Source organism: Thamnophis sirtalis, unplaced genomic scaffold (assembly GCF_051295495.1).
Source record: "Thamnophis sirtalis isolate CommonGarterSnake01/CBP01778 unplaced genomic scaffold, rThaSir2_p1.2 scaffold_10, whole genome shotgun sequence".
Classification (NCBI taxonomy): Eukaryota; Metazoa; Chordata; class Lepidosauria; order Squamata; family Natricidae; genus Thamnophis; species Thamnophis sirtalis.
This window is the reverse complement of record NW_028261390.1, coordinates 506,737-531,561: the sequence shown is the minus strand read 5'-3', so window position 1 is coordinate 531,561 and position 24,825 is coordinate 506,737. Positions and strand designations below refer to the sequence as shown.

The 24,825-nt window shown below is 53.8% G+C and overlaps 2 protein-coding genes across 2 annotated transcripts in view; one reads left to right on the top strand and one right to left on the bottom strand.

Moving 5' to 3' along the window:
• The window catches only part of EXOC6B (exocyst complex component 6B), a 103,084-nt gene extending 87,094 nt beyond the window's left edge, over nt 1-15,990 (bottom strand). Inside the window, 6 exon segments of the mRNA XM_087723879.1 lie at nt 502-547; nt 646-736; nt 1,864-1,887; nt 1,889-1,912; nt 2,322-2,487; nt 15,842-15,990. Of these exon segments, the coding sequence (XP_087580005.1) occupies nt 502-547; nt 646-736; nt 1,864-1,887; nt 1,889-1,912; nt 2,322-2,487; nt 15,842-15,939 (449 nt within the window). The 5' untranslated portion in view covers nt 15,940-15,990.
• Nucleotides 15,991-19,522: 3,532 nt separating this feature from the next.
• SPR (sepiapterin reductase) lies at nt 19,523-22,106 on the top strand. The gene is made up of 3 exons (XM_087723876.1): nt 19,523-19,906; nt 21,425-21,715; nt 21,789-22,106. Exons 1-3 carry the CDS (start codon nt 19,597-19,599, stop codon nt 21,977-21,979), a joined length of 792 nt encoding a protein of 263 aa, XP_087580002.1. The 5' UTR covers nt 19,523-19,596; the 3' UTR covers nt 21,980-22,106.
• The last annotated feature ends 2,719 nt before the right edge of the window (nt 22,107-24,825 follow it).

The following is a 24,825-nucleotide window of genomic DNA, read 5'->3' as shown; positions in this document are numbered from 1 at the left end:
CACTGGTAGGACGACCACAAACCACCTCCACGGAGTCCTTGACTTACGACCACAATTGAGCCAAACTCTCCTGGTGTTAAGTGAGCTTTGCCCTATTTTACGACCTTTCTTGCCACAGTTGTTAAGTCAACCACTGCGGCTGTTAAATTAGTAACATGGTTGTAAAATGCACCTGGCTTCCCCAGGTCACCCACTGAAGCCAAGGCTGGTGGGGGCTGTGAAGCCCAGGGAGCCCCGAATGCAGAGGACGGAGACTTCTGGGCCGCTTCACGGGGCTCTGCAGCCCCCCAAACCATCCGGGTGTTCATTTCACCGACCTCGGAAGGACGGAAGGCTGGGACAACCATGAGCCCGTCAGGATCGAACTGCAGGAAGTGGGCGGAGTGAGCCCTGCGGTGCCTCATTGTAGCCCCTGCGCCACCGTGGCTCCACGGTTAATGGAGCCTCCGGAACCTTCCTCGGAGCCCCGGCTGAGCCCCAGAGCCGCCCAGGAAGACCTACCGTTTGGACTTCATCTGCTCCCTCAACTTGCTCTCCATCTCCAGAACTGGCAGAAGGGGGGAAGCAGAGAGAGAGGTCAGGAAGAGCCGGGGGCCCCACCAGGCGCCCCCCCCCCCCCCCCGTCCTCCTCTGCAGGGCTCTCACCGGGAAGGCACTGGCTGAGCTTGTCCACCGTGGCAGAGATGTTCCTCTGCTGCAGCCGGCACTGCCTCAGCTCCTCCATGGCCCCCACCAGCTGCAAGAGAGAGCAGGGGGGCTTCAGCACCACCAGCAGCCTCGCCCTCAACCCTGGTGGCCTTGGACATGGCCGCTGCAGACACACACACACACACTGCCTGGGTAGAGCAGGGTGAGCACCGGGGTTGCCAACCCTGGACAAAGGAATCGATTACTTGCAACCCTGACCCTCGGCTCCCCTTCCCCAGGTCTGCAGAGGGGCTGGCTGGCAGGCCGAAGAGGCCAGGAGCCGGATGGGCCAGGTCTCGGCTGCTAAGGGCCAGGCCCTAGGGGTCACTTGGGTGCCTGGAGGGAAAATATTCAAGGGGGCGGGAGTGAGCTAAGGACAGACTGGGTGGCTCTGACCCATCCACTCCCTGGAGCATTTTGGGGCCCCTCCAGCCCTCTGGGGTTGAGCTCCACGCCCTCCGCTCTCCTCTGTTCCCGCAGCTGACTTACTGACAGCCCCCCATTCAGCGACTGCTCGAAACTAAGAGACATGATGGCCCATGGCCAAAATTGCTGTCGTGGCAGTGCCTCCACCCTCACGTGGTCAAGCTTCAGGGCCCCCCGCACTTAGGACTCCTCTCTCCCCTCGGCCTGCCCTCTGGGGCCCTCTGCAGTGGCAGGGCTGGGGGCCCGGGACCCTTGACAGTACCCCAGGCCTTCAGGTAGCCCTGATGCCACTCTTGCCACCACTAATGACCCGGTGCCCTGGGTGCCACTGAGCCCCCCCCCCCATGGTTCTGGTCATTCCGCCTGCGAGGCACCGCTGGCTGCTCTGGGCCTTCTTCCCAACCCCCTTTGCCCCGGCCTCCGAGGGCCTCGTTCTCACCAGCCCCCCCCCCCCCCCAGGCCTCCCCAAGTGCTGTGAGACGGACACCACGGAGGGCGCCTGATGTCAGGGGCTTCCCAAAGCAGCGCAAGGACGGGACATGCCACGTGGGGAAGGAACGGCACCAGCAGCCTCCAGAGCAGGCCTGCCTGGCCAACTGCGGGAGGAAGAGGGAGGATGGCAGCTGGGGTGGCCGGAAACAAGCTTCCTACTGGGACAGAGATACCGGCCCCGGCTGCGGTCGTAATCGGCTGACCACCGCCTGTAAATGAAATTGCCGCAAAGGCTTCGAAGGGACGAGGCTCCCTTACTTGCTTGCTATCCAGCTGCAGCTTTCCGATTCGTATCCGTGACTTGATTCTGTAAAAGAAAGAAGCCAGGAGAGAGGGGGGAGGGAGGGAGGGAGGGAGGGGGGGAGGGAGGGAGGGAGGGAGAGACAGAGAGAGATGCTGGGTGCACAAAATCTATAGAGGGATGATATAGATCTGAGTTGAGCAGTTCCGGCCCCTTTAGGTCTTGTGGACTTCAACTCCCAGAATCCCTGAGCCCCTTCAAGGCCTGCTGGGGCATCTTCCCAGCCCCACCAGCGCTAAAGCAGAGGGCGGCCCTCAGAAACGGTCCCCTCCCACCCTTGGAGTCTTGGCTACTGCAGCCCCCCCCTTTCCCCCCGGCCTTCCCCCTGGCGCCTAATTCAGGCTCCTCCGGCCTCCAGGGGCTCCGTGCCACTTGCCCCAGGCGCCTCTGGCCGGCCCCCCCTGCCCCCCCTTACCTTGAGCTTCTGGGCCTCCGCCCGGACCTTCAGGAACTCCGTGATGGAGTCCACAAAGCCCTGGTAGTGGAAGTTGCACATCTTCTCGATCTCCCGGTCGTGGTTGCGGATGCGAGCGTCCAGCTTCTCCATGAAGCGCCCATGTTCGGCCCCGTCATAGACAGACCTGGAGAAAGGGGGAAGCGTCAGGCAGGGGAGACCCCGGATCCCCCTCTTCTCTGAGTTCCCGTAAGGCCCAGAGCCACAAAGGAACCGGGGGGGGGGGGGCTCCCAACTTGGCAGCTGTAAGACCTGGGGACTTCCAGCCAGGTGCCTTCAGAGGCCACAGACCTGCCTGCAATTGGGGAGGGGGCGAGGGGGGGGGATGCTCGACTGTTGTGCTCAAGCTCTGCTAGCAGGCAGCTGAAGAGCCGGGGGGCTCCCTGGAATCCCAGGGAAGATTCGACTGCCAGCTGGTGGGCTCACCCAGCCAAGGGGGGCGACTCCGCTTCCCCTCCATCCCTGAGCCCACAGAGGCTGGAAGGGGAGGCCAGGGGGAGGCCAGGGATTGGGGTCAGTCCAAGGCATTCCTGCAGGGGGCACGGCAAGAGTTCCAAGGAAGGCCCGCTGGGCATGGCCCCACCCGTGCCATCTGCCGCCCCTCCCTCTTCCCTCTCTCCGGGGGGACCCCAGTATAGGCAGCCCTCGATTTACCCCCACAATTGAGCCCAAAATTGACCTTCACCCCATTTTACGCCCTTCCTTGCCCCAGTGGCCAAGGGAATCCCTGCAGTTGATAATTTAGCAACATGGTCATTAAGTGAGTCCGGCTTCCCCGTTGCAGCCACACTGGCTTTGCTTGTCATTGGGGTCGCCAAAGGGGATCATGGTGCCCCAGGACATAAGTACGAATCAGTGGCCGAGCGTCGGGATTTCGATCGTGGGACCACTGAGGATGGTGTGAAGAACGGTCGTAAGTCACTCCTTTCAGTGCCGTTGTAACTTAGAAAATGAACTGTTCTTAAGTCGAGGACCACCTGCATTGTCTCCCTGCAAAGGATCTGCCCCCCCATAAACTTAAGAAGGCCCAATGCTGAATCCAGGCCAAGGACCAAAGTCCCTGGGCGGAAAGCCCCTCTGGCCACACGAAGGACAGTCCGGGGGGGGCATTGCACTCTGGGAGGCGAAGCCCACTCCCCAGCCAGGTCCCAGTTAGAGAAAGCGGCAACTGGGCTCTCCGGCAGGGCAGGGGCTGGGCTTTCATCCCGAGGAGGGTCCCGCAAGCCCCTGGGCCTCTCGTGCCCCCAGACCCACTTGTGAAATCAATGAAAGAGCCGGGCTGCCTTTTTACAGACTGTGTCTGGAAAGCCCCCCCCCCATTTCTCTCTGCCAAAGACTTTCTGGATTATTTTAAAGCCAGTATTATGAAGTTCCTCCTCTTTAATAGGGAACAAAATAGAATTATGCAAAATAAAACCATCTGCAGTGACCCACAAGTGTATACAGAGGGGTTTTGTAGCCAAGCTGCCTTGTTCAGCACATAAACAGCGGCCCCCTCCCCCTGCCAGAGAGGGGCAGAGAATTTCAGGCTGCCCAGGGAAGGGCACGGAAAGGTTTGTGCCAGGGCAGCCCCCCCGCCCCAAAAGTCTCCTCCCTCCAGAGGTTTTGCCCATCCATTTTAGGTCAGCAGAAAGAAATCTTGGGGCCATTCCTCACCCCCCCACCCCACCCCAATTCCCTCTGTGGGCTGCTCTTCCCAGGAGAGTCCCTCCCTCCCTCCCTCTGGCGCCTCCACTAAATATCCAGATTCCCACATGCCCCCCCCCCCGGCAACCCTCCTTCCTGAAGGAAATACACACCTTCCATCCGCCCACAACAGCCCAGGACGGTCCAGAAGACCCGCTTTAGGAACCAGAGGTTGCGGTGGGTGCTTTGCTTAAGCCCGGCTATCTGCTGACCCCGGGGCTGGTCATCCCGCCTCTTTCTCTTTCCCCCATGGAAGAGAAACCCATTTCAGAACTTGCAGTGAGGCTTCAAAATGTGTGAGCCCTTCGGAACGTTCGATATTTCTGCACAAATGTGAACTAAAATGTGATTTATTCCCCAGAGGAGCTAAAACGGGGATAGAGTCCCATTCAACGAATGAGTGAAAAAATGATGATTTTCTGAGGGAAAATGACAAGGGCAGCCAGCACCCCACATCCCTCTGAAACAGGAAGCCGAGGGCCCAAGAGCTCCCAAGAGTCACAAACCCCTCCCAAAATCCAGGGGCCAAAGCGGAGTTTCCACAAAATTCTGCTAGAGCTCCCTCAGGGACCCCAAGAGCAGAGCAGCCTTTCTCAAGGCCACCCCCTCGCTTGCTTTCATCATCGCCCTTGGAGGGAGGGTGTCTGTCTCACACACACACACACAGAGGTGCCCCTGAGAGCAGGGAATGCAGGTGGAGGGAAAGGAAGAGCCAGATTTCCCCTGAAGCAAGAGGGGAGCTCTTTGCGGGGGCTGAGGACTTGGCTCACCTAGAACCCAGGAAGAAGAATGAGGGGTCTGGGGGGGAGAGGTGGCCATGCTACAGCTCTGGCCAGCCCCAAAGGCTGCAACAGGGGACCCGGAGGGAAAGCCAGGGCCAAGTGGCTCCCCCACCCCCACTCCCTGCTGGAACCAGGATGGAGAGAGACAAGGATGGAGCGCCGGGTGGGGAGAAGCCTCTGGGAAGAACAGAAGCGATGCGCCAGCAATCCCTCCGGTCCCAGCGGCCTTTCAAGCTGGAAGGACAGTTGATTGGTACCGTGTGTCCTGGCGGCGGATGGGAAGAAGCCGGGACAGATGGCGGTAAAGGCAACTCAGGAGGAGGAGGAGGAGGAGGAAGAGGAGGAGGAAGGGGGGCTGAACCACCCTTAGGATACCTCCAAAGCAGATCCCCTGTGCCCCCCCAGTGGGAGAGACCCCTCAACTAACTCCCCACGGACAGAGGGTGGGAAGGGTGAGACAGGGCCTGGATGGGGAAAGGGTGGGGCTTTAATGAGAGTCAGACTCACTGCAGTCTCCTTCACACTTTTCCGCTTTTCATTTTTTTAAATCCACTGTTTTCAATTTCAAAAATAAAATAAAATGCAGAATAAGAAAAAGGGAAAAATTCAGGGAGAGGCAATCAAAAACTGACCAAAAAGGACTGACCCCCCAACTGTCTTCGGTACAAGTGGAATTATATAGTAACCTTTTGCTCTTAAGTTAAAACAAAAACATCCTCTAAAAAGTGTATGGATTAAGCAATCTAAATGACATCAAATTGCAACAACAAAGCATAAAAACACAGCATGTCTAACAACAAAAATAACAATACACAATATTTCCGTAATAATAACCCATCTAATCGGCAAATCCTAAAATCAAATTTCCATGTTAATCTTTCTCAAGCAAGGAGTCCGAAAGGGGCCTGCAAATAGAAATGCAACTAAATTGGCTTCCATGAGACCTAAAAGAGAAGCTTCTGCTTTCACTTTGATATCCACTTTGAATCTTTCCTGAATCCAACAACTTATCTGAGCCAAACATTTCTTGCCAGTCTTACGTGTCCATCAAAGATGATAAAAGATACCTTCACACTGATAATATTTCCAACACTTGTTTGGATATTCCCTTATACACCCTTTGACCATTTCTTAGGAGTTGAACAATACATCATTTTATTTAAAAAAATATTTTGAAGCATGGTTCAATGAAAATTTGAATCCACTCAATCCAAATATTCTTCCATTAATCGAGCATGACATTATATTCCAAACCTTTTGCCCATTTCATAGCACCCTCTTTAATTCATCCTCTGGGTTCATTTTAAATGATTTATATGCCTTGGCGATAAGATGCTCATCATTACAACATAAATCCCTCTCAAAGTCTGTTTTTTTCATCTTGAACAATTTTTTTATCCAGTTTAAATCTTACGCAATAATATTACATGTAATACTGCCAATTGCACATAAGCAAACTATTCATAAATACAACCCTCCTTTCCCGCCTCTTAATTTGGGTTTAATTAAGATCAATAAATCAGCCTAAGTAACCAAGTTTGTGTAAGTATCACTTGTCTTCTAAAACAGGTGAGAGAGAAATGATAGGAATCAAACTTGCTTTCTCTCTCTTCCAAACTCCCCCCACTGGCACATCTGTCAAAGGGATTTTTTTCCCCTTTAGATTATCCTGAAGTCTGGAATGCCCAAATCTCAACAGTTGCCCCTCTTCTACTTCCGGGAGCCTCCCGTTTCCTAAAGTCAAATGTCCCAAACGACATTCCTCAAGTACAATTTTAGGCCAGGTATTTTTTCTCTTTTTTTTTCACATCTTGCAACAATTTACTGTGTTTAATTTTTGATTTCTTACCTTGCCATACCAATCTAGAAATATCTTTCTGCCATTGTTTAAAAGAAAAATGAATTCTCAATACTGATATAGTTTGGAACAATTTTCTGCTTTCCCCTCAAGATGGGAGCTCAGCTGCCCATTTTTGTCTTCCCCAAACCAAACTTCATTGATTAAAATTACACCTTGCCTGTCTTAGTGTGGTCGTTTTGTGGTGCCGTTAGATGTGCCATCAGTTGACCAGCTGTGCTTTATTAATGAGCAAAGTGAACATATTGCCTTGCAACCTGCCTGGCACCCCGAGCAGCCCCCAGCTCCGCCCCAGCATTGCAATTCTCCTCCGTTCCCTCCCAGGCTTCAGGTTTTGTTTGTGACACGGCTGTTACTGTCATAAACGGCACGTCTATTCCAGTTATTCTGTGCCCGCTAGATCCGTCAAGGTGTCTTTAGTGATGGACTATCCAGGAGCCTGGATTTCCTTACGCAAACCGCCCTCAAGACAGGCGACTTCAGTCCCCATTAAGATGCAAAGGGGCCAAGAGACAAATGAATGCAATGCAGCCCTCAGGTGAGGGACCTGATCTCTGGCACCTGTCAGCAGGGAGGCAGGCAGGCAGGCAGGCTGTGTGTGTTTGTGTCTGTGTGTGTTACACCCTTGAGTCAGTGCAGACTCCTGGCAACTGCCTGGAGCAGCCTCCGCTGTTTTCTTGGTAAGGTTTCAGAAGTGACTTCCCATTGCCTGAGAATAACGGAGTTTGAAGAGACCTTGGAGGTCTCCTAGTCCACCCTGCTGCTTAGGCAGGAAACCCTCTACCAGTTCAGACAAATGGTTGTCCACTTGTCTCCTCTTGAAAACCTCCAGTGATGGAGCCCCACAACTTCTCTTCCCCTGGTTAATTATTCTCCCTGTGGTGAAATTCCTCCTTAGTCCCAGGTTCCTTCTCTCCTTGATTCGCTTCCATCCGTTGCTTCTTCTTCTCCTGCCTTCAGGGGCTCTGGAGAAGAGGTGGAAACCCCCCCTCCCCCCTTCTTTGGGGCAGCCCTTCACATATTGGAAGGCTGCTACGGTGTCACCCCTAGTCCTTCTTTTTCATTAAAGTGGCCATCCCCAACTCCTGCAACCGTTCTTCATTATGCTTCAGCCTCCAGCCCCCTCATCATCTTTCTTGCCTCCTTCCTGGGCCTGAGGGTGTATGACCGGCCCAAGGTCACCCAGCTGGCTTTGTGTCCCGGGTGGAGAAAACAAAGAGCCTGGAAAAGCTTCCTTGAGTCAAACTCCGTCCCCAAAGGGGACCTGGACATCACCCCCAGCCATCAAAGCCCTCCTGGTTGAGCCAGAGTCCCCGCAGCCGCCAATGCTGATGTCACACTGCCCTCTGCTGTCCTGAGCCAGCAACTGCATCCCAGGAACTCTCCCAGGGGCCCAGATAGCAACCAGTGAAGGGTCACTACGCTTCTCTCTTGGGGAGTCTGAGCAAAGGGGGGTTCCAAGCTTTTCAGCTCATGGCAAATGCAGGCAATCAAGGAACCAGCACAGCTGTCTGGGGAATTCTGGGAGTTGACGCCCACAAGCCTTAAAGTTGCCATGGTCGTACACCTCTGTTTTAGTACTTCTCCCTTCATTTCTGCTTCCCCTCTCCACCACACCTAGCCTGCTCAAAGCCCCATCTATGAAAGGAGGCCTTCCCAGTGGCAGCACCACTGAGCATCCCCCCCCCCCCAAGATTCACATGGCCCCAACCTTCTTAGCCCATCAGAAGGCTCTGAAGACCCAGGGCTGTTCCCTCAGGCAAGGGGTTAGGAGGTTGGGTGGGCTCCACTGGTTTTTCCTGAGTTAGATTGTATTTATGGCGTTAAATTTCCGTCTCAATAATTACATTTTGCTTTTCCTCACTCACTGGAACACAAAATGGGAGTGATCAGAACCTTATACCACCGGGCTGGAAGTTTGCCCACCAGCAAAGGAGGCTTCACGGAAGCCCTCAGAACGTGTGTCTATCCCAAGGGCCCTTCCTCAAATCGAGAAAGAGACCCAGCAGAAGATCCCCCATAACAGACAAAGAAGAGAACAACCAACGAAGCAACACCGTTGTTCCATAAGTGGTAGGAATATCTGAAAAACCCAGGCAGATTTTCAACCAAAACAACGCACATGCACAATTTAAACCCAAGAATACGATAAGGCAGAGGTTTGCCCACCCCAAAGGTTAAAACACCCAGACACAAAGTCAGCCCTGTGACAGATGCAACACAATGCAGTGAGACGCGTGCAGATCTGTACATGGGAGAAACAGAACAACCACTTCGCAAACACATGGCGCAAGATAGGAGGATGAACCCATCAGGACAAGGTTCAGCAGCCCAGAGTCTGCCTTTAAAAGACAAAGGCGGCTCTTCTGAAGACAGCAAAGTCCACATTCTGCTCCGAGAGCACCTCTGGTTTGAAAGGGGGGTCAGAGAGGCCATGCATGCCAAAACTGAACAGCCCTCTTTCAACAGTGGCCCAACCCATCTCCTGGCTGCAACACAGTTCCACCCCCATTTACACTCTGACTCAGGTGACTCTGAGGAGACAGATGGAGCCCCAAATGCCCTCGACAACTTGACCTTTGGATGACTGCAAAGAATAGAAATCCTTCCATTCCCCACTATTCAGACAGAACTGAAGAAGCTTCTTTGACGAGAAGCAAAACCCTTTCAATGGAAAAACTAAGGTGCTCCAGTTGCCCTTTGGAAAGCCCTTTCGGGACAGCCATGGCCTGGATGATGGAGAACCTTCCTAAACATCTAAACCACCACATTCACATCCCAGAGGAATGCCAAGTCAGCTTATTGTGCCTATTTACACACCCAGGAATCAACTCTTGAAAGACTGCAGAAAAGGGAAGGAATCCACCTGCTTCCCAAGGGTGTCGTGCCGGGAGGATCTCCTTTAATGACGCTTGTGTGGCGAGTCAGAAATCCCACCGAGCCCAAGCCTGACTTCCCCAATGCACCAGCCTCTTGGCTTACTGAAATGCCGTTCCCCAGAGTGACTCAGGCGAGTGCGCTCACAAAACCTGCTACACCCCAAAACTCCTACCCCAGCTTAGTGGGTGATGCAAAGTCGCCACTTGGCCTACAACGTTCAGTCCTCTTTGTACACCAAGAAACAGGAAGGCCTCCCTCAGCAGGAGGAGGCCAGGAAGCCACCCCCCCCCCCACCCTGGAAGGTTCAGCTTCTCCTCCGCCTGCGCATCAGCCACTTCAGGGAGATGTCAGAGACGGCCCAGGCGAAGCCCTTCACCAACCACCAGGTGGCAGCAAAGCCACGCACTCTTCCAACCTCCAGAGCTGGACTCTCTGGGAAACTCCTAGAAGGGGCAAGCTCCCCCACCCCTCCAGATACAGGGAGTCCCCAACTTATGACCACAACTCAGCCCAAAATGTCTGTTGCTAAGGGAGACATTTGTTAAGTGAGTTTTTCCCCCTTATACGACCTTTCTTGCCACGGTTGTTAAGTGAATCACTGCGGTTAAGTCAGTAACCCAGTTGTTAAGTGAATCCGGCTTCCCCATTGACTCTGCTTGTCAGGAGGTCCCCAGAGGGGATCACGTGACCCCAGGGACGCTGGGACCACCGTAAACACACGCCAGCGGCCAAGTGTCCAACTTCTGATCACGTGACACAGGGATGCAGCAATGGTCATATGTGTGAAACACAGTCATCACTTCCCCCCCCTCTCTCTCACCCTCCCCTTGCTTGCTCCCAGTTGACTCCAGCTCATCATAACCATTCCTCATTGGGGGGGGGGCAAGAGCCTCCTGGTCTGACTGACACCCAGTGGAGAGGAGCACAGAGGCCTCCCTTCAGCTCCTGCTGCCCCCTCCTCACTGCTCTGTGTGTGTGTGTGTGTGTGTTTGTCTGCAGCTGCATCGCCCGCTGGCTCCTCTTCAGCTTCTCCTTCAACAAGGCGTCCGAGACCCTCTTCCTGCTGCCCCCACCCCAATCCTATTCTGAGGCCCTTCGTTTTTGCCTCCCCAAATGCAGAACTTGGAACTCCTTCCCCCAGAATTTCTTCCTGCTGGTTTCTGCCCATTGTCTGAGTTTTATTTCTTTTATTTGGGTTGCCAAAATCATTCCAAAGTATTCAATAATAAATCTAAAAGATCACTAAACAGTACAAAAAAAATTAATAATTTTAAAACTTAATTAAAACAGAAAGTTTACCTATGTGGTTTTTAAGAGGACGATGGCACACATTAAAAAATATTTAATATGTTTCTTAAAAAATATTAAATATTTAAAGACAAATAATACCCAAAAAGGGAGGGGGACAACAATAAGACCATGATTTTCTCGGTTTTTCTATGATAGTAAAAATATTATTGCACATTAGAGAGAGGGGGAGAGATGATAAAGAGATGATAGATTTGATGAATACCAGAGTTTAAGACACAAACTAAATCTAGATCACGCAATCTTGCTTGCCATTAAAGAATCAATTCAAAAGATAACATTATTAAACTCAACTTTCTGGATTTGGTACACACAGGAAGTCCTCGACTTACATCAGTTCATTTAGTGACCAAAGTTACAATGCCAGTGAAAAAAAGGGACTTAGAACCGCTTCTCATATTTGCGACCGTTTCAGCATCCCCGGGGTCACGAGATCTAAATTCAGACGCTTGGAAACGGATTCATATTTATGACGGTCACAGTGTCCCGGGGTCACGTGATCCCCTTTTGTGATCTTCTGACAAGCAAAGTCCATGGGGAAACCAGATTCACTTAACGACCGTGTTACTACTTAACAGTTGCAGTGATTCACTTAACAACTGTGGCAAGAAAGGTTATAAAAAGCCAATTAATGTCTCACTTAGCAGCAGAAAGTTTGGGCTCAGTTGAGGTCACAAATGACGGACAACCTGTCATTCTCTGCATTTCCCCCTCCCTCTTTTCCTTCCCCTCCCACCTGTCTGGGTCTTCTCAGAATGGAGAGATCCACTTTCGGGGCCCTCGGGGGTGGCTGTGACTGAGGACAGAAACGGGTTGCTGGGAGCGATTAGGAGGCAGCACTTCAAAGGTGCCTGAAAGATGGTCGGATGGGCAACGAGGGGGCATCGGCTGCCTCAGACACGGCCAGGGGGCTCCGTTGAGACCAAGGGGCCAGGAGGGACATTTGATTTGCATTGAGAAGGGAAGCTCTCCTCCTCCTCCTCCTCCTCCTCCTTGTGCAGAAAGGCACCAGAGAGGGGGAAGAAGGGAAAGGGCAGCCTCCGGGCCAGGAGGGATACAGGATGTCCTCGTCTTCTCCAAACAGCCAAGGAGGAGCTCCTTCCCCACTGACTCAGCCGCTTCTTCTCCCGCCCTCCTCTTATCCCGTCAAACCTTCCAGAAAGACCTCCAGGAAAGGGAGCCCGGTGAGCAGAGAGACCTGGACCACTGCCCAGCATGATGCAGCTCCCGGGGGAGACGGGCGAGGCCCTGCACTTCGCCAGGATAAGAACAGATGCACAGGGGCAGGAAAGGACGGGGCAAATAACTCCGCATGAAGCAGTGAGTAAGGGAAGAACGAGGGATGTCCCAATGACAGATTTCTCCACTTGCATAACGCTCCTTATTTCTTAAAAAACAAGGGCTGGGTCTACATGAAGGCAAGGACTGAAATGGCTCAACAAGTCAATGTATAAAATGATCCAATTAACTGGATTACGTTTCCTTCGGGCTCTGTGATCCTGCACAGAAATCCAATCATATTGCATCAAGATTGATACATTTGCTTAAAGGCATTCCCACCTGCTCTAACCACTCTGCTATTCCAGGGAGACGACCTGGATGGCAAATCTTAGGTGGGGTCCAACCCCCTGCCCAGGGCAGGAATCCATTAGTCCAGCCCCCCAACAGAAGACCAGCCTGCCTCTGTTTAAAGAGCCCCACAGAGCCGGCTCTGAGCATCAGAAGGAACTTCCCCGTCCCTGAAGCCCCCGTTCTCCCGCCTGCCTCTGCAGCCTCCTTCGCTGGTACAAGGGGGCTTCCTGCAGGCGCCCCTCGAAGAAGCAAACGCCCACCATGACCAGCATGGGCAACAGTCCAAAGGAAGCACCCCTCCCTCCTTCAAACTTGCCCACCCACAAGCAGGGCCAGAAGGGCTGCGGGTCCTCCTGCTTTTGGGTTAATCTGCTTTATGGCTTTGGGCTTTGATTAGGTACAGGCAGTCCTTGACTTACGACAGTTCATTCAGTGACCATTCAAACAGCACTCAAAAGAGTGACTGATGAGAGTTTTTCACACTTACGACCGCTGCAGCATTCCCCAGGGTCACATGCTTAAAATTCACATGCTTAGCAGCTGACTCATATTTATGACGGCAGCGTCCCAGGGTCACAGAATCACTTTTTGCCACCTTCTGACCAGCGAAGTTAATGGGGAAGCCAGCTTCCCTTTATAACCATGTTAATAATTTAACAACTGCAGTGATTCAGTTAACAGCTGTGGCAAGAAAGGTCATAAAATGGGGCAAAACTCACTCAATGTCTCACTTAGCAACAGAAATTGTGGGCACCATTGTGGTCGTAAGTCGGGGACTACCTCTACCAGAATTGTGCCAGGGCCACTTGGGAAGCAAAAGCCTTCAGGTCTAACCGATTAAGGTCTAGTCAGTTTCAAGCAGGGGCACAAGAACGGGAGGGGGGGGCTCTGCTTACCTACCCCTCCCCAATGGGGTCTGCCCATTATAAAACCACTGGTGGGTCAGAGGCCTGGACTGAAGCAGCTCTGCCAGCACAGGGTTCAAGTAGGGAATGAAAGCAGTCTGTGCAGAAAGGAATACGGGCGAGGCCTCCATATCCAGTACAGAAGTTCACTCAAAGAGACCCTGGTGGCTTTAACCTTCGTCTCGTTTTCTGCAGGCTGCTCTCCACGGAGCTATGCTGGCTGAGGAATTCTGGGACTTGAAGTCTACAAGTCTTAAAGGTGCCAAATTTGGAGACACCCCCCCCATCCAGATCCCTGAAGGGGGCCCGAGAGGAGGGGGAGTTGTAGCTTTTTCACAAGTTCTTGTATTTGGCACTGGCCACTAGGGGGCACTATAGAACCAGTGTAACCCTCTATTGCAGTGGTTCCCAAACTTGGCAACTTTAAGACTTGTGGACTTCAATTCCCAGAATTCTCCAGCCAGCTTTGCTCTATTGGGACTCTTCAGGTACAAACAGCCTCAATTTAAGATCTCTTGTCTGTATGTTATAGCAGTAGACTTATATACCGCTTCATAGGGCTTTCAGCCCTCTCTAAGCGGTTTACAAAGAGTCAGCATATTGCCCCCAACAATCTGGGTCCTCATTTTACCCACCTCGAAAGGATGGAAGGCTGAGTCAACCCTGAGCCGGTGAGATTTGAACCGCTGACCTGCTGATCTAGCAGTAGCCTGCAGTGCTGCATTTAACCACCTGCGCCACCTTGGTGTATGTTGACCCCTTTGTGAGGATTTGGACTCTCAGGCCCATTCAGGCCTTGTCCAGTCGTCTGCTGCACAGCCTATGAATCTTCCAGAAATCTTCCAGATCTAAAAGGGGCCATACTGATTACAGGCAGCCTTACAGGTTAAGAATGCCCAATTTATGGACAACTCATATGACTAGGCTGCCTATTGCTGTACTAATGCATGATGGCATTCCTTTTCCTCCAACCGAGGAACTACTAAAGACGCACACTGTTTTCTTAAACCACCACAGAAGCACCTTTTTAACATGCAGGCTGGCCCAAAGGTGCTTTTTTCAAAAGGCACCTGGAATTTCTTGTTCTTTCTTTGAAGACGCTTCGCTTCTCATCCAAGAAGCTTCTTCAGCTCTGACCGGGGGGGGGGGGAATGGGAGGATTTAAATAATAGATAAATTCCCCACCATCCAGTCAGAGCTGAAGAAGCTTCTTGGATGAGAAGCGAAGCGTCTTCAAAGAAAATTAACCAGTTGCCAGGATGGCTGAGAATCTCCATAGACATTCAACATACAGGCTATTTTTGTCTGTTCGTGAAAGGAAGGAGAATGCCATCTGCCGTTTTTAGTAACACGCAGGCTGTTCATAGGTACGAATTCTGCCTGGCATACAAATCTGAGTTAAGGGAAAATGTAGGAATGGCCCCCTTTCTTAACCTGGGGATTGCCTGCAATCCAGGAGAGGCGGAAGATCAGAGGGTATAAAAAAAGACAAGGAAAGGTCCGGTTATGTCACTGCATTTCCTTCCAAGCAGGAAATCTAACCCTGAATGAAGAGGGAGACATCCTGAGATCCCTCATTCTGCTGTGCACTCCAGAACTAAAGACCATCTCCCCATCTAGAAACACGGGACCACCTGAGTGAATTCAGGTGGTCTTTTTCTCCCCTTTTGTACAAAACGAAAAGCGCACATCCCACATGGGCCAGAAGGAACATGATGACACTGTTCAAATTCAGGGAAAGAGGGAGAAAGCAAATGCTCACCACTACCAGGAAGTGCTCACTGGGGGAGGTTACACCAAGCAGAAAAACAGAACGATGAGCCAGGCAAAAGGATAAAATTAAAGTTATGATTCATAACCCTGGGCTAGGAGGATCCTGCAGAGGCTGAGGGGAAGCAGAGGCTGAACCTGATATCTAAGATCCGAGGGAAAGACGGTACCCTGCCCTCTTCTCTGCCCACCAAGGGGCCTTTCCAAGGCCAGAGCTCCACCCCACAGAGAGGTGGGCGGCAGAGAGTGGGGAAGGAGCGCCCACCCAAGCAAACGGAAGCCAAGGACCCTCTCATGGGCCCCTCTCTCCCTCATGCCCCCCCCTTGCTCCCCATAACACCCTCCCCTCCGAACTGACCCCCAGCAACTGTCCAGGGCTCCCCAAAACAGGAGCTGCCCCCCCTGATGATGGCCAAGGCCGGAGGAGGAGGAGGAGGAATCAGGTTCAGAATAGGGCTGGAAGGGACCTGGGAGGTCGTCTAGTCCAGCCCCTGCTCAAGCAGGGCGACCATCCTCAAGGCCGCCGAGGACAGGAATGGACAGAGGCCATAAAGCAGAAGAGGGGAAGACACGGGAGAGCGGGGAGCCAGTCGGTCCGGCCGGGGCCCTTCCAGGCGGGGGCTCCTCCTTCCTAGGGCCGGGAGAGGCGGGGGCCGCTGCCCGGAGGACCCGCGGAGGGAGGGAGGGATCCCGTGGCGGGGAGTTCCGCAGGGGCGGCACCTGAGGGTGGGTCCGAGGCAGGCCGTGTCGGTGCTGTCCACCTCGCGCAGGATCCGCTCGTGCTCGGCCGTCGTCTCCAGGCTCTCCGGCTCCGCCATGGCGGGCCGCGCCCCGCTCCTCGCCGTCGCAATGGCAACGCCGCCCGGCCACGCCCCACGCCGCGCCACGCACGCACGCACGGCGCCCCGCGCGCTCTCACCTCCCCCCGGAAACGCGCCCCGGCGCCCGGCCGTTCCGCCGTGCAGTCGTTCCGCCCCGGGTCCCTTCTCTGCGGGCGGGGAAGGGGGAAATCCTCTGCCCTGAGGCTGGAGTGGATGACCTCTTAGAACCCTCTCTGCCCGTCCCCCAAATCCTTCCTCCCTTTCTCGATGGAGGTAACGCAAAAGAAAGGGTCCCATGAGGTCATCCAGTCCACCCCCTGCCACGTCTCTGTCCTGTCTCCTTCTCCTAATCCAAGGCTTTCTCTGACTCTCTGGATCAAGGCTGCCCAACCTTCGCCACCTTTTTTTTTAATAGGAATTTTTTTTTATTTTTGTTACATAGACAACATAATCACATAACAATAGAAAAAGAAAGGCAGAGGGAGAAGGAAAAAAAAACCCATCATCCCATACAGTAGTATGTCATTTGATTACAGGTGCTTTAACCTTTATCATTCTTATACATTTGCTGTTTCATTTAATAGATTTTGGTTTCCTATCGTTTCTTGCTCCCCTGCCTGTAGCAATCCATCCCTGCTACGTTTCCCCCCATACACACACCCCGTGTCTCTCTGTTATATATTTAATAGACACCACAATAACCTAGGGTTAAAAAGAAAAAAGAAAAACCATCATCACATGCAGCATGTCGTTTGGTTACAAGTGTTTTAACATCTGCATCTTCAAAATAATATTTACCATCTCAAATGTTTCGTCTAATATAACCTTCACCACTTTTAAGACTTGTCAACTTCAACTCCCAGAATTCCCTGGCCAGCAGGAGAACATGGGAGTTGAAGTCCACTAGTCATAGAGTGGACGTCTCCCAAGGTTGGAGAGCCCTGGTCCACAGCAGCTTCCTGACATCCAGCTGGGTATTTTTTTTTCTCTGTGAAAATTGTGGATTTCTTCCTCTCCCATAGCCTTTCAGTGCAAATTACAATACTGAGTAGATCCACTCCTTCTATCCATGTCCTTGTCTCTCTGCAGGGCAGAAGAGGGAAGGAGGGGGGCTTCTTGCCTGAGGTCCTTCCAGCAGAGCCCTGGAGTTCAACCTTAGCAGCCTCAGTTAATGAAGGGCACGATGATCCCACAGGCCCTGTTGTCATTGCAACCCCAGGACCACACAGTCATTGAGCGATGGCTCCACGTGGCCACAACACGGGAAGGAATAGAGTCTCAGGCAGGCAGGCTGGCAGGTGCCTCCGAATACAGGCAGCTGAAAAGATGGCAGGAGTGGAAGCTACTCACAGGAGCAACTTGCAACTTCTGCTGGCTTCTCCAATGACTGTTGGGAGAAGCCGGTAAGGAAGGTTGCAAATGGGGCTCCTAGGACCCCACAGGGTGCCAACGATGGCTGCGGTTTCAAGGACTGGCCGCAAGTCCTGCTTGTTCAGCCCTGTTGTAGCCTTGAACAGTGGAATGAGTGGATGTTATTCAAAGACAGACTATCATACCTTTGACCTGGCCAGGACCTTCCCAGCTTCCCCAAACTGGCCATCCAATCTTGGATTTCCTGCCTTGTATCCCTCAAGTTCTATAAAATTCTTTTGGGACCTTCTTTCTTGCCATAATCCTTGCAAGAGACACAGTCCTTTTCCTTGATGCTGTGTTTCTTTTTCAAACTGAATTCGCAATGACTGGCCGGTTCTGAAGATTTCCCGCCTGGAAGGGCCCATCACCTCACAGGGGAGCATGTTTCACAGGCTGACACTTCATAATCAGCAGGTTCCTCCTTGTCTCTCACCTGAAGCTCCCTCTGTGTTGCCACCCACTGAGTTTCCTTGGCAACCGTTCTGCAGGGGCTTCTGGTGGCCGCCTGGTTTTGCAGCTTCTTCTCCTGGCTGGGTTGGGTTCCCTGACCCTCAGCCCCACTCTTTGCTTCCCACCCGGGCGAGAACGGCTCCATGCTCTCACAGCTCATTCAAGGTCATTGGAGCTTCTGAGGTACTAATCCCTGGGGAAGAAGCGTGTGTGGCAATATGTGCAACATCATCATCGTGATGGAGGAATAATTGCAAAATGTTTTTCAAGGGCTTATTTCTTAATCTGCGTGTGGTAAATAGAGGACCAAAAGTTAAGGCCTTTGCATCCTGCCTTGGTGGGTGCCTTGGCAGTTACTGCTGCCGCCACCTATCATCCAGGCGATTCATTTACTGACTGTCCGCCTCTAACACTAGTGTGTAAAAGAGACAGGCTGCAGACCTCAACGGCAAGGAAAATGAGGGACAAAAAAGAAAGTCAACTCTCAGTATGCGTGGCCCTACAGCACTGAGGCATATGACTAAGTACATCAGCCCTTCTTCCTAGTCTTTCTTTCGAGCAGGCAGACCAACCTCACAAGGGAGAACTAGAATCAAACTTTATTAAAGAAAAGAACCAGAACATCCTTGAATTTACACAGAAAACAAACGGGCAGAGTCGGTAGAAGTGGAGAGCCACTCAGACTGCAGGCAGCATCTTGGAAGAACCTCCCGCTGAAAGATCACCGGAAAAAGATCAGGCTCTAAGTCGATCCCAGGATGACCTGCTCCTATGTGAAAGTCACACTGATGCAAAGAGGTGCCAGTTTGCATGAAACACGCAAGGATCGGGGCCCCGAAGACAAAAGAGGAAGCACCCTCAGAACAAAAGCCTCTTTCTTCCATTAGGAAGGACCTGAACTCCAATTCTGGTGGAAATGGCGGAATTTCAGCCCAGCAGTCAATCACTTTTCTGAGCCTCCATAACATACAATACAATAGCAGAGTCGGAAGGGACCTTGGAGGTCTTCTAGTCCAACCCCCTGCCTAGGCAGGAAACCCTACACCGTTCCAGACAAATGGCTATCCAACATCTTCTTAAAGACTTCCAGTGTTGGGGCATTCACAACTTCTGGAGGCAATTTCTGTTCCACTGATTAATTGTCCTCACTGTCAGGAAATTTCTCCTCAGTTCTAAATTGCTTCTCTCCTTGATTAGTTTCCACCCATTGCTTCTTGTCCTGCCCTCAGGTGCTTTGGAGAATAGTTTGACTCCCTCTTCTTTGGGGCAGCCCCTGAGATATTGGAACACTGCTATCATGCCCTACCATTGGGTCGGTTCATCTGAGTCCAACCCCCCCTTCCCCAATGAATAATCTTGAAGCCCCAAAGAGTTTGGGGGCCTTGACTGGAGGGTCTCCCAGCAGCCTCTCCTGCGGGGACAACCGGGATCCGCTGCCCGGCAGAGCCAGGCAGGTTGGAAGCAGGGGAGCAGCCGGGTGGGCCCCCTCGGGAGCAGCGGCAGGGAGGATGCAGAGCAGCCCGCACAAGTCAAAGGGATGCAGGGCGCCGAGCAGAAGGCGGACGAAGAGCTGGACGGGGCGTTGGAGGCCATCTAGTCCAGCCCCTGCACGAGCGGGAGACCTCGCGGGTCCCGGCCGGCCTCTCTCCGCCCGCCGGCTTCCACTCCGCCCCGGCAGCTGGAAGCGGGCGGCGCCGAGCGTGGGGGGCGGCGCTGGGAGGGAGGCTGGGCTGGCCGGCGGGAGACAGGCGCCCTTCCGCTCACCCTGCGCAGCTCGGGCCGGCGGCGGGCATGGAGCCGGGGCGCACTTGGGGCCGGACGGCGTGCATCGTGACAGGGGCTTCGCGGGGGCTCGGCCGGAGCCTGGCCCGCCTGCTGGCCGCCCACTTGCCGCCCGGCTCGGCGCTGCTGCTGGTGGCGCGCTCGGCGGGGCCGCTGGGCCGGCTGGAGGGCGAGCTGCGCGCCGCCTTCCCGGGGCTGCGGGTGCGGGCGCTGCCCGCCGATCTGGGCTGCGATCAGGGGCTGCGGCTGGTGGCCGAGGCCGGGCGGGGGCTGCGCGAGGCCGGGGACCCCCAGCGCCTGCTGCTCATCAACAACGCCGGTGGGAGCGGCGGGGAGATGCGATTGGGGGGGGGGGTCGTGGCGTTTGGGGGCTTCGACTGGGGGGGGCAGCTAAAGGGGGAGGGGAGATGATGGCGTTCCCAGGCTCCCCTCCCCCGCCAGCCAAGACAGCCCATAATACTGGCGGAGGAGCCCCTGGGGAAGGGTCGCAGTTCTGGGGGGGGCGGAGGAGAGAGGAGCCTCTCTTCTCAGAGGCCCAGGGACCCAGGTAGAGGAGGCTGGGGGAGCCTTTGGCTCACTGGGTCTGAAGGGGGTTGAGGGGGACAGATTTCGGGGTGGAGAGGAAGGGGGTGCCAGGTGAGGTATCAGCCCCAGGAGGGGTGGGAGCCGAGGCAGTGGGGAGGAAGGGGAGCCCCCTCCTCTTCTAGCCCAGAAGCCCAGTGGAGGCTTCCTAAGGCTGGATTCCTACGGATTAGGGGGGTGCTCTTGGGTGGGGGGGGGGTTCAAAACTTTTAGCCCCATTTGTGGCTAGGTGGGGGACATGTGACTGAGTGGGCGTGGCCAAGTTGACATTTGATGTCCCGCACCCTCAATTACATGACACCCCCCCCACTCACCAAGCCACGGCCACCAAAACAGTGGTGAAAATTCTTGGGACTCCGAGGGAGGGGAGAGTGGGGAGAGAGGGGGAAAACTCCCAACAATAGGATTCAACTTGGCAGCCCCGAAACCTTTGGCCTTTCCACACCCTAAATGCTCCAGCAGTCGATGGTTGGGATTTTTCCCCCCCTCTTCCCCCCCTCCTTCCCTCCCTCGGAGTCCCAAAATGTTTGAAACCCACCGCTGGGGAGAGCAGTCGCGAAGGCAGCAACACGTAAGGGCCTGGGCGGGCGGGTGGGGGGCTCTGAGAAGCGGCTGCCCGGGACCCTCCTGGCCCCACATTGGCAGCCGAGTTCCACCGTGCCCCTTCCCCAGCAGGCAGGACCAGCAGCCAGGCTGTGTGAGGCTGCTGAGCTCACATCGGGCTGGCAGCACCTAGATGGGTGTGCCAAGTGAGCGAGTCCTCCCGGGTGACCTGGAGCCAGCTCCAGGGGTCCCGGCTGATGAGGGGCCTGGGAGACCCTTCAGTCGGAGGGCTTGGGCTGCAGCTGGGCTGGCCATGAGGGTGAGGGGGCCACTCCTCTCTGGGGGAAGGCGAGATGCCCCCACTCCCAGCCTCTTATGGGTCTGGCTTGGCTCAGCAAGTATTGGAAGCGTTAATTTTCTGACGGTCAGCAAAATGGCTCCAAAGCTTTCAGCACCACAACAGCTCACAGTCAGGATTGGGCCCTCTGCTGGGTTTGTCCTGCCATCTTCTGTGGGCAATATTGTCCTTTCCCCTTGATTGGCCAGGAGCTGCCTGGCATCCTCCCAGCCTCAAGTGGCCCTTTTGCTGCAGACAACGGGAGGAAACCTTCGGGGGAGGGGGGCTCCCTGCTTCCCACCCTCCCCTGTCCTTCTGGGCCTCGGTCTCCCCTGGAGGTGAGCAGGAGGTGAGCAGGGCCCCTTTCCCTTCCAGGATCTCTGGGCAATATCTCCAAGACCTTCTCCGACTTCTCCGAGCCCGACGAGGTCAACAGCTACCTAAACCTCAACGTGACCTCTGCCCTCTGCCTGACCGCCTCTGTCCTGAAGGCCTTTCCCGCCCAGCCTGGCTTCAGCCGCCTGGTGGTCAACATCTCCTCCCTCTGCGCTCTGAAGCCCTTCAAGAGCTGGAGCCTCTACTGCACAGGGAAGGCAGCTCGGGACATGATGTTCCAGGTCTTAGCGGCCGAAGAGCCGGACGTGCGGGTGCTGAACTACGCGCCAGGTGAGTCCCTGACCCTCCGGCTCCCCCGGGGATCCCCTGTGACCCTTTTCTGCCCCGCCTTCCTTCTCCGCAGGCCCCCTGGACACCTCCATGCAGGAAGAAGCCCGCTCCCTCTCGGCAGACCCCGAGGTGAGGCAGGCCTTCCTCCACCTGAAGGAATCCGGGCAGCTGATCGACTGCGACGTCTCCGCCCGGAAGCTGCTGGACCTGCTGGTGGCAAACGCCTTCGAATCCGGCGCCCACGTGGACTTCTACGACCCCTGAGCCACCCTCCAGGGTCCTGCTCCCCTTGGAGGTCCCTTCGCCATGCCACGGCTTCCTTTCTCAAAAGACCAGGAATTATCCTGTCGCTTTTTTCATGCGTGTTGCAGTAAATATCGTCTGCCAGGAAGTTTTGCATCTGAGGTCCTTGTAGAAGCCTTTGGCAAAGTTCTGCACTGTCCCTGTGCCCCCCAAAAAACCCCAGCCAAAAATTACTCTTCACGTGTGGAAACTGTCGCTCTGCGCTGGACGGCTGAACGGAGAGGGATCCATGCAGGAGCCCTGAGTACCCAGCTTGGCATGAAGGTTTGCCAGGGACCAGTCTGGGAGAGTTGGTTCCCCGGTAAGGAAGGGCTGCACAGCCCACAGCTGAGGAGGGCTCCCTGGAGGGAATCGGGAGAGCTTTTGCCCGGCGTCTGCCAGCTCTTCCCCCTCAGTGCTGGACGATGGGCTTCTTCTGGGTGGCAGAGAGGGCACCCTGGCACTGACCAGAGCCTCTGCCCTGCTTGGGCTGTCTGAGTGGCTGCAATCTTTGGTGCCCTAATACAGTGGTTCCCAAACTTGGCAACTTTAAGACTTGTGGACTTCAACTCCCAGAATTCTCCAGCCAGCTCTGCTGGCTGGAGAATTCTGGGAGTTGAAGTCCACAAGTCTTAAAGTTGCCAAGTTTGGAGAATTCTGGGAGTTGAAGTCCACAAGTCTTAAAGTTGCCAAGTTTGGGAACCACTGTCCTAATAGAACAACTTTGAGGAACAGGAAAACTGGGGGTCTTCGAGAAGAGAGTGGGCAGCCCTTTGTCTGGAATGGTCAAGGGTTTCCTGCTCAAGCAGGGGGTTGGACTAGAAGACCTCCAAGAGTCCCTTCCGACTCTGTTGTTCTATATCGTCCCAAAGGGGCTTTTTCAAGAGGCAACAGGACTTCCTTATTTTTCTGTGGAGACGTCTCGCTTCTCGGCAAAGAAGCTTCTTCAGCTCTGAGCTGAACTGCAGTTGCCTTTCGGAAAAGCCCCTTTGGGACAAGCACGACTGAGACCACCCCCCATAGGTGGTCATTCCATATTCCGCATAGATCCTTCTTTCCCCTTCGCGGTGGCTTTTGCAGCTCCACACGGCTGTGCAGGCCCAAGCAGGAGGGTCTAACCCCCAGGTGGCAGGGGGCACAGAGGGGTTCCAGGGCTGCTCCTTTGGCTGGGCCCTGTCAGAGACTTTGGCAGTCCTGTCTGCTGTGAGCCAGGGGAGACCTTGTTGGAGAACGGAGCTGGCTGTGGGCCACTGGGCTTCCTTCAGCCCCCTCCGGCCAGGCCTTTTGGGGCCTCTTTGCGGGTCCTTGGAGGAAGAACGGAGAACGTAGAGTAATAGGGTTGGAAGGGACCTTGGAGGTCCTCTAGTCTAACCCCCTGTATGTCCCAGGATGACGTTGCAGGATCCAGTCTAGGCCGGTCATCAGGACCAGAGATTTGGTTTTCCGAGCTCATGCGGGAGCCCATTCTCGGGGAGCTTGTCTCTGTTAACAGTGTGGGTCCTTTGGGCTTTTCTATGCGGAGCATTTATGGAGTGGGCGGGGCTTTTTATTGGTTGATTGGGACGTTGATAGACAGTTATTATGTCATTAGCTGGTGCTGTCAAGCCCCACCTCCTAACTATCAGATACGCTTGTGATAAATCAGCAGTCCTGTTGGCTGAGGAGAGGCTCCTTTCCCAGGCTTCAGTCACTTCCCTGGCTCTTTTTGTACCTGCTCAGCCAACAATCTTAGTAGCTGTGAAATTGAATCCATGTCCTTGTTCATTGCAATGTGAGACTACCGGTGAGTTCGGGTCTCCTCGCCTGACTGCTCGCTTGTGTCCTTGCAATCTGGTAGTTACATTCCAACCCCTCTGTCCTACGTAGTCACAGGACAGGATGAATACGTGTTCCAGACATCAAGATAGCAGCAGCCCCACGTCAAGTTATAACATTAAGAGTTAACAGTGATTATAACTCACACTGGGAGCTTCCCAATAGCTTCAATTAAAGAAACCATCAGGGACGGGGAGGCAGAGCCTCACCACTGTCATCATGAAAAGGAAATGCAAAAGGAAAAAGGCTGAGGTGGTTGCTGCCAGAGTCACCGTGTGGATGACTCTGCTTAGGGCTTAACTGTTTAAAAAAGCCTCTAAAAAAGCACCCTCTGCAGGAGGAGGCGGGAGAACCACGGGCCTCATTTAGTCTGACTTTATGATCACTCGAGCAGAGCTAAGCAAGGGTTAAAAGCCGAAAAATTCCTGACGTAGATGAGGCACATTGTTCTCCTGCCTCCTGTAGAGGGTGGTTTTTAGAGGCTTTTTAAAACAGTTAAGCAGAGTCGTCCACGCGGTGACTCTGGCAGCAACTAGCTCAGCCTGACCTCAGCAGCTCTTGCCTTTTTCCTTTTACATTTTTTTTCCTTTTCATGATGACAGGCAAGAGCAGAGTTGAAATCCTCTCTGAAACAGCTGGAAAAGATACATTTGGGTCGGAGGGAGGGGGAGGAATTCAAACTTCATCCTCCTGGTGCAACTGTGTGTGTGTGTGTGTGTGTGTTTGAGAGAGGGGGGAGGGAGCATATTGAGACAGTTCTTTATGCCCTATGTAACACTCTAATACTATGCCTTTGGGTCTTCTGAAATTTTAATTATCCAATCATAAGCAAAAACAATGTTTTCAGTAGAATGAATTTCCACTTCTACTTACACCTGCCAGCCAAAATGCTGCTAGTGGTATTACTAACATGGGCTGGGGAGGAAAACCTAAATTTTCTGAATCCTGGTGCAACTTTGTGTGTGTGTGTGTTTGAGAGAGGGGGAGAGAGGGAGGAAGGAGGGGAAGGGAGA